General features: G+C 30.2%; 1 protein-coding gene across 1 annotated transcript; it reads left to right on the forward strand.

The window, feature by feature from the left end:
• Positions 1 to 97: 97 nt before the first annotated feature.
• Positions 98 to 5,815, forward strand: LOC126899764 (probable ATP-dependent RNA helicase pitchoune). The gene is made up of 6 exons (XM_050674951.1): positions 98 to 266; positions 332 to 748; positions 1,019 to 1,183; positions 2,341 to 2,642; positions 5,018 to 5,170; positions 5,232 to 5,815. The coding sequence occupies exons 1-6, from the start codon at positions 251 to 253 to the stop codon at positions 5,715 to 5,717; spliced, it is 1,539 nt and encodes a 512-aa protein (XP_050530908.1). The 5' UTR covers positions 98 to 250; the 3' UTR covers positions 5,718 to 5,815.
• Positions 5,816 to 7,708: the final 1,893 nt, after the last annotated feature.

The raw sequence follows: 7,708 nt of genomic DNA on the forward strand, positions 1-7,708 counted from the left end.
CGATAAAAACCATAGATAATAACAAAATATTGCTGTAAAATTTCAACCGCGTTTATATATAAAAAATTATTCACTGATACATACCAAAAGTCATGTGGACTTAATAACCTATAACTTGATTATAATATGTAATACTTCCAAAATAGTTCTTACTTGTTTACAACTAACGGGTATGTTAGTATTAAACTTTTAAAAAGTCTTTTTAAGAAAGTCTTTTTAAGTCTTTCAAAATTTTACTTAATTTCATAAAATGGCTGATGATCAGTGTAAGTTACTTTTTTTTTTAAATGTTACTTGTTGTGTTAAATTTATCTTTTCTTTTCTGTTGTAGCTTTACCTGGTTCCAACTTGGGTTTGAAAATTACAGCTTCTGAACGGAACTTTAATAGCCTTGAAGGTCATGTATGTGAAAATACTTTAAAAGGTATCACTGACATGGGTTTTACAACCATGACAGAAATTCAAGCAAAGACAATTCCTCCATTATTAGAGGGTAGAGATTTAGTGGGTGCTGCCAAAACAGGTAGTGGAAAAACGTTAGCCTTTTTAATTCCTGCAGTCGAACTTATTTATAAACTAAAATTTATGCCAAGAAATGGTACTGGTGTTATTATAATTTCACCAACTAGAGAACTCTCAATGCAAACTTATGGAGTTCTTAAAGAATTAATGAAACATCATCATCATACTTATGGGCTATTGATGGGTGGTGCTAATAGGCAAACAGAAGTTACAAAACTATCTAAAGGTATTATAATATATTTTTGTAAAAATAGCATTTATATTTTTAATAACAACTTTAATACAAGTCTATTGTAAATTATGAGAGTATAGTTAACTAAATTATGGATCAAAATAAATGTAAATTGATAAATTTTTAATTGGTGATTTTAATACTTGAAATGTTAATTTTCTTGAAAATCGAGTAAGTTCTTTGTTTTCTTAATTATTCCTTTAATTATGTTAATTATAACCTCCTTGTCATAATTTTTGAGTAATATAATTTTATTTTATTTAGGTATAAATATAGTTGTTGCTACACCGGGTCGGTTATTAGATCATTTACAAAATTCCCCAGATTTCTTATACAAAAATCTTCAATGTCTTATTATTGATGAAGCTGATCGTATTTTGGATATTGGATTCGAAGAAGAAATAAAACAAATTATAAATTTGCTCCCAAGTATATATATTTTTTTCCTAAATAAGGTGATTCTTTTAATGCTAGCCATTCAATTTTTCTTAAAATAATAGGTATTGTAAAAAAATAATTTTTGGTTTCATTAATTTCTTCATTTATCAGGTACAATTACATTTTCATTCATCTTTTATACTTTATATGAGTGTCAATTTTTTTTTTAATGCCAGGATACATATTTAACTAGTTTATAAAACAAAAAGAATCTAATTAAGAACTGGTCAATAATAACCTTTGGCTCATTGTTTCAGATTTATTACCTTTTAAAATATAGACTGAAGGTAAGGTACGGGTATTATAATATTTATTATGAGACATTTTTAGGTCATTCCTTCTTTTGCTTATGTATAATATTAGTAACTTTAAAAGTACTGGTTTAAAAGTTGTTATTGGCCTATTATTTTCTTAATTACATTACTTTCTATTTTATGAGCTAGTTAAATATGTGTGTTATTTTGTTTAAAAAAATTAAGTTGTCACCTTTTTAAGACATAAGGAATGAATTAAAAGTAAGTAATATTGATAAATTGAGAAAATAATGAAACTAATAGGTACCAAAAATAATTTTTGTAATACAATTATTTTTTAAAAAGAAATTGAGTGGCTAGTGTTTACTTGTATTAAATTTTTATTTGGTCGTAGGGAATAAATACTCAAGTTCCTTTGACGAACTTTTAAGAAAATAGTTGATTTGTTTGAAAATAAACACTTAATTTTACAAAAATTCTTATTTATATTTTAATTAGTTGTAAATGTGTAAATTATATTTATTCTGTAAGTGATTGAGTGGGTTATGATAAAAAAAAATCGTCCTGTATATATATTATCATTAAAAAGTTGACACCCATATGAAACTTAAGTAATAGACCTTATTAAACTAATTTCCTGCACAGTTGTATAGTTGCCAAATTGTTACTCTATTCTATCTATATTTAATGATAATACGATCATAAGAAAAACAACATAAATATTAGAATAATTATATCACTTACATCTATTTTTTTCTACTTAAGTTATAAATAATTATTAACTTAATACATAAGTAAATAGAAGAAAACCTATCAAATTAACTTTTTTAAATTCAAATTGCAACTATTTACAAACATAAAATTTGTATATTTAAAATGTTCGTTTTATTATAGAGCGAAGGCAGACTATGCTATTTAGTGCAACAAAAACACCAAAAACTGATGCATTGACAACATTTGCTTTAAAAAAAGAACCTATTTATGTTGGTGTTGATGATAGTAAAGATGAAGCAACAGTTGAAGGTTTAGAACAAGGATATGTTGTATGTCCCTCTGAGAAACGATTTCTGTTGTTGTTCACATTTTTAAAAAAAAATAGAAACAAAAAAGTTATGGTGTTCTTTAGTTCGTGTCTAGCAGTTAAATATTTCCATGAATTACTCAATTATATAGATTTACCTGTCATGTGTATTCATGTAAGTTAATATATACTATGGCTTATTACTCATAACTTTCATAGGTAACATAAAAATTTTATAGAGTTATAGCTATGTTTAATTTTTTTTTATCTTCATAAAGTTTTAAATAAATTTGATAGTTTTGATTAAAAAAACGTAAAAGTTCTAAAATCAATTTTATACTTATAAGTTTTTATAATGTTTTACTACATAATTTTATATTCATTGATGTATTCAAAAGTGCTTAGCTTTAAATATCTTCCATATTAACACACTTATAATGTCCACCTGTCACGTGTTATTATTCTCGTGTATCCTGTCGTCTATGACCTTGAGACTAGACGTCGTAACGCATTCACCCCACCTTGCCAACACCGCCTAATATTAACAATTCTAAGGGGTGGCACTTCTAAATATTATTAAAAAAAACCTACCCATGTAGCTTACGGTCACCTTATTCTTGATATTTGAAAAAATAAAGATGATACCCATATAAGATATAAAGGATAAACATTTTATAAGTGATAAATAGAGTTATACATTTAACTAGCAAATTTACAAAAAGAAAATTATTTTAAGAGAAATCAAGTAACTAGAGTTAAAAGAATCACTCTAATGTCTCTTTTGGATACTCCTCATTCAATAATTTTTCAAAATGCTCTCCACCTTTTTTTCACATCATCATCAATCGAGAGTACCTTATTATCGACACTTTTTATATACCTTTTATAATGATAATCTTTAGACCTTTTCTCTCTTATCTTTGCAAGTCTATATACTTATTTTTCACCTTTATTTGTACCTAGCAGCTTATCATACCTCTTAAAATTTGCCTTACTTACTGCACACTTGGCTCCTTTGCACAAGCGTTTATACTCTATCCAGTCTTCTCTCCTTTTGCTCTTCTGCCATACTTTGAATTGCTTTTTCTTACTTTCTATGATTTTTCGAACGTCCTCATCCCACCACCAGGTTTCCTTGTTACCTGGCATTCTACTCCTACTCTCACCAACAATCTCCTTTGCAGTATTCTTTACACAACTAGAAAATCTATTCCACACATCATTTATGTCTCCCTCGACATTCCACACCGCCCTCTCTTTTTACGCCTTTACAAACTCTTTCAATTTCCACCATCGGATCTTCGATTTTTCCCCTTTGTTTCTTCTATTTTTGTTTATTCTCTTTCGGGTACACCACAACTCCATCACCATCAGTCTATGTTGTGTAGTTACACTCTCGCCTGATAAAACTTTACAATCTTTGACTCGCTTTACGCTCTCTCTCTTCCACATAAAATAATCAAACTGTGATCTATTCCTTCCACCTTATATGTTATATAATGTTCTTCCCTCTTTCTACAATAAGTATTAACCAGAACAAGATCGTACAATACTGCAAAATCCAGTATTCTTTCTCATTCTTCCCACTAAAACCATATCCTCCATGTACTCTTTCATATCCTCTCCTCTCATTACCTACATGTCCTTTCATATCTCCACCTATCACCGCCTCTTCATTGCCAGGTACCCCTTGCATCACCTCATCCATCTCTCTCCAAAACTTCCTTGTCTATTTCATCACATCCCACTTGTGGCGCATAGGCACTTATTACATTCAGCACTTTTTCTTCGAATATAAATTTTACAACCATAATTCTGTCACATTTCCTAGCTACTTCTACTACTTCACTTTTCATCTCCTCATCCATTATAATCCCTATACCATTCTTTGTACTAGACTTACCTAAGTATATTATTTTATAACCCTCGCCTATTTCCCGTGATTTCTCTCCTTTCCACTTAGTTTCCTGCACACAACAAATGTTAACTTTACTCCTCTTCAATACTTCTACTGATTCTCCACTTCTACCAGTTAATGTTCCAACATTCCAAGTACCTATTCTTACTTTGTATCTATATTTCTTCCTTATACACGAGTCCAGCCTAGAATTAAGTGGAGATGTCCCTAACACTACAAGCGTTGGGTAGACCTGTACACATGATTGGTGAAACAGCTACTGAATAAGTAGTCTGGCTGATATCAAACACTTTATTTCTTAGGCCTTCTCCGTTTTTAACTACTTTCTGTTATCCCTGAGATAGGACAATCCGCCTAAGTTTTGTTCAAGATTCCTCATTCTTTTTTGACAAAGATTTTTACGCTGGCTGTCAATCTGATATAACCTTATTAGTCGCCTTTTACGACTGGCAGAGGGGCTGTGGAAGTATTCTTATTCCCTATCCGCAGGGAAATTGCAATTTAGTAAATAAAAAATAAATATTGAGACCCAAAAAGTATATTTTATAAAAAAAAAAAAAAAAAAAAATTTTTTAACATTTTTTCAACTATTGTTAAAAATTTATTATGACAAATTTTTCATTTATATGTAGGGTAAACAGAAACAAGAGAAACGCACAACTACTTTTTTTCAATATTGCAATACTGAAACAGGTATACTTCTTTGCACAGATGTAGCTGCTCGAGGCTTAGATATTCCTTTAGTTGACTGGATTGTCCAATATGATCCACCTGATGACCCAAAAGTATGTAGTTGAATTAATAACTTTTCAAAAAAGGGATTATTATTTTATACATTTTTTATAGGAATATATTCATCGTGTTGGCCGTACCGCTCGAGGTGAAGGTAGTAGTGGTCATGCACTTCTTATACTACGACCTGAAGAATTAGGATTTTTACAATACTTAAAAAAAGCAAAAGTTCCTTTGAATGAATTTGAGTTTTCATGGAATAAGATTTCCGATATTCAACTACAACTTGAAAAACTAGTAGCAAAAAATTATTTTTTACATATATCTGCTAAAGAAGCATTTAAATCATATGTCCGTGCTTATGATTCTCATCATCTAAAACAAATATTTGATGTTGGAACATTAGATATTGTTAAAGTTGCTAAATCATTTGGTTTTTCAACTCCCCCTGCAGTTGAACTTAATGCCAAAGCTATAAGACCAAGAAAACGACATGGTGGTGGTGGTTTGGGTAAATTCAATAAATTGAATAAACCTGACAATAAAAAAGTATATAAATTTGTTCAACCTCCGGAAAAAAAAAGGAAAATTAAAAAATGACACATTTTTACTAAATAATTTTTTTTTTTTTTACTGTTATTTAACTTTTGCAATATTATTTTGATTTATGTTTGCTTAAATAAAACTTTGAAATAATGTTCAAGTTTTGCACTTTTTAGAAAAATGTGTAATAAATAATAAAAAAAATAAAAAGATCGTTGTTGTGTTGTTTATATGAAAGACAACATCAAATAGTTAAACAGAAAATAAGTCTTTATTGAGAAACAATATAATTGTTAATGGTTGTGTGTCATTGATCGCACTCGAGAGTAGTGGACAATCCCCACTACTAATTTATATAATATTTATCAATACGTAACAATCGTCAAAATATGATCTATTTGAGTTGGTATGCTAAAAATGCTAAAAAAAATTGTTCTTAAAAATTAATCATAATTTATAATTTAAACCACTTTCTTTAATTTTATGTTTTGTTGTTACCTCTTGACCATAACTATCTCAAGTGATAGTCTTGTGGTTCTGAAAGCACTCTATAACAATCAGGTGAATTCAAAGCTTGTCCTTTAATGTAGGGAAACTTTAGAATCAATATTGAGATTTAAAAAAGTTATACTAGCGTAGATACCAAGAAAAAACGGTGTCACTTGAAATGAAAAAGCTGACTTTCTAGCTATAAAGGAGCAGAGAACACCTATATTATACAGAACCAATGGTAGGACTGGCAGAGCAATCAATCAAAACCTCTTTCCTTATAAAATTATAATACACTTATATTTTAAATATTTATTAACATATAAATAAATATTGAAATTTGATGAGAGAGTAAGATTTAGTTTTTAGTTTACTGTTTATAACAGATAGATATTCATTCATATAGACAGAGATTTTTACATAGTGTAAAATTATTTGTTGTCATTTTTAGTCGGATGGAGAGAAACGCTAAATAGGTTTTTTAACTCTAACAGGTCGGGGAGATTTATTGCAGAGCGGTACGGTTGATTCTGTGTGGTCATTGTTGTCTATGTCAGTATTTTCACCTACGGGGGATAACGAACCGCTTGTTTTGTTTAATGGCCAAATTTGGTCGTCGTGTCTTGTCCACGTGGCACCTTGATCTAATGTAACTTTGTGTGTTTTGTCACTTTTATGTTTCTATTCCCCCCATATTTTATTTGAGAAATTTGACTGTCTACTACTACTTCATTAGTGCTGGGTATTAGCAAATCAAATATTGTTCTAGTAGAATGCCCTAACATTAACTTAGCTGGCGTCTCGTGTGCGGTGTGTTTCTATGCATCAGCAAAAATTTGTTTAACTAGTTTAAAGAGAACGAGCATTTTTTTAAGAATTGTTTAACGATTTTGACACCTTATTCAGCGCAACCATTTGATGCAGGATGGAATGGTGCTCCCATTAAATGTCTAATACCTAATTGTTTACAGTAGTAAATGGTAGGACTGGCAGAGCAATCAATCAAAGCGCAACCCAAGAAAAAAAAATACTGAAATTAAACTGTAGATCTAATTCTTCTTCCTCATCTTTATCCCAACTACTTAGATCGACCACCCTAATCCTAAACTTCCACTTGACACGATCTCCCAGATCATTTACGTACACATCGCCGTCCTCATATCACATTCAATGACATCCCTCCATCTCTTTATTGTCTTTCTCCACCTCTTCTTCCTTCAACATTCATTTCCATAACTGTTCTTATAGCTTCTTATTCCTCTCTCGTCATAACCATCTAAATCTATTTTTTCTCATCTTATCTACGATTGACGCTACACCTATACTTCCTCTTATATGCTCATTCCTTATTCTATCTTTTCTAGTCACTTCACTCATCCATCTAAGCATTCTCATCTCTGCTACACTCATTCTCTGCTCTACTTTCTTATCAACCGCCCAACACTCTGAACCATACATCATAGCTGGCTTTATTACAGTCTTGTAGAATTTACCTTTCAGCCTCATTGTAATTATTTTATCGCATAAGACTCTCCACTTCAACCACCCGCACATAATTC

Source organism: Daktulosphaira vitifoliae, unplaced genomic scaffold, assembly GCF_025091365.1.
Source record: "Daktulosphaira vitifoliae isolate Bord-2020 unplaced genomic scaffold, ASM2509136v1 Scaffold_2, whole genome shotgun sequence".
NCBI lineage: Eukaryota > Metazoa > Arthropoda > Insecta > Hemiptera > Phylloxeridae > Daktulosphaira > Daktulosphaira vitifoliae.

What these genes read in the sequence shown, in the direction of transcription:
- LOC126899764 (XM_050674951.1), top strand. An exon ending in AATTATAAATTTGCTCCCAA is followed by an intron (nt 1,184 to 2,340) that starts GTATATATATTT and finishes GTTTTATTATAG; the next exon opens with AGCGAAGGCAGACTATGCTA. An exon ending in ATCCACCTGATGACCCAAAA is followed by an intron (nt 5,171 to 5,231) that starts GTATGTAGTTGA and finishes CATTTTTTATAG; the next exon opens with GAATATATTCATCGTGTTGG.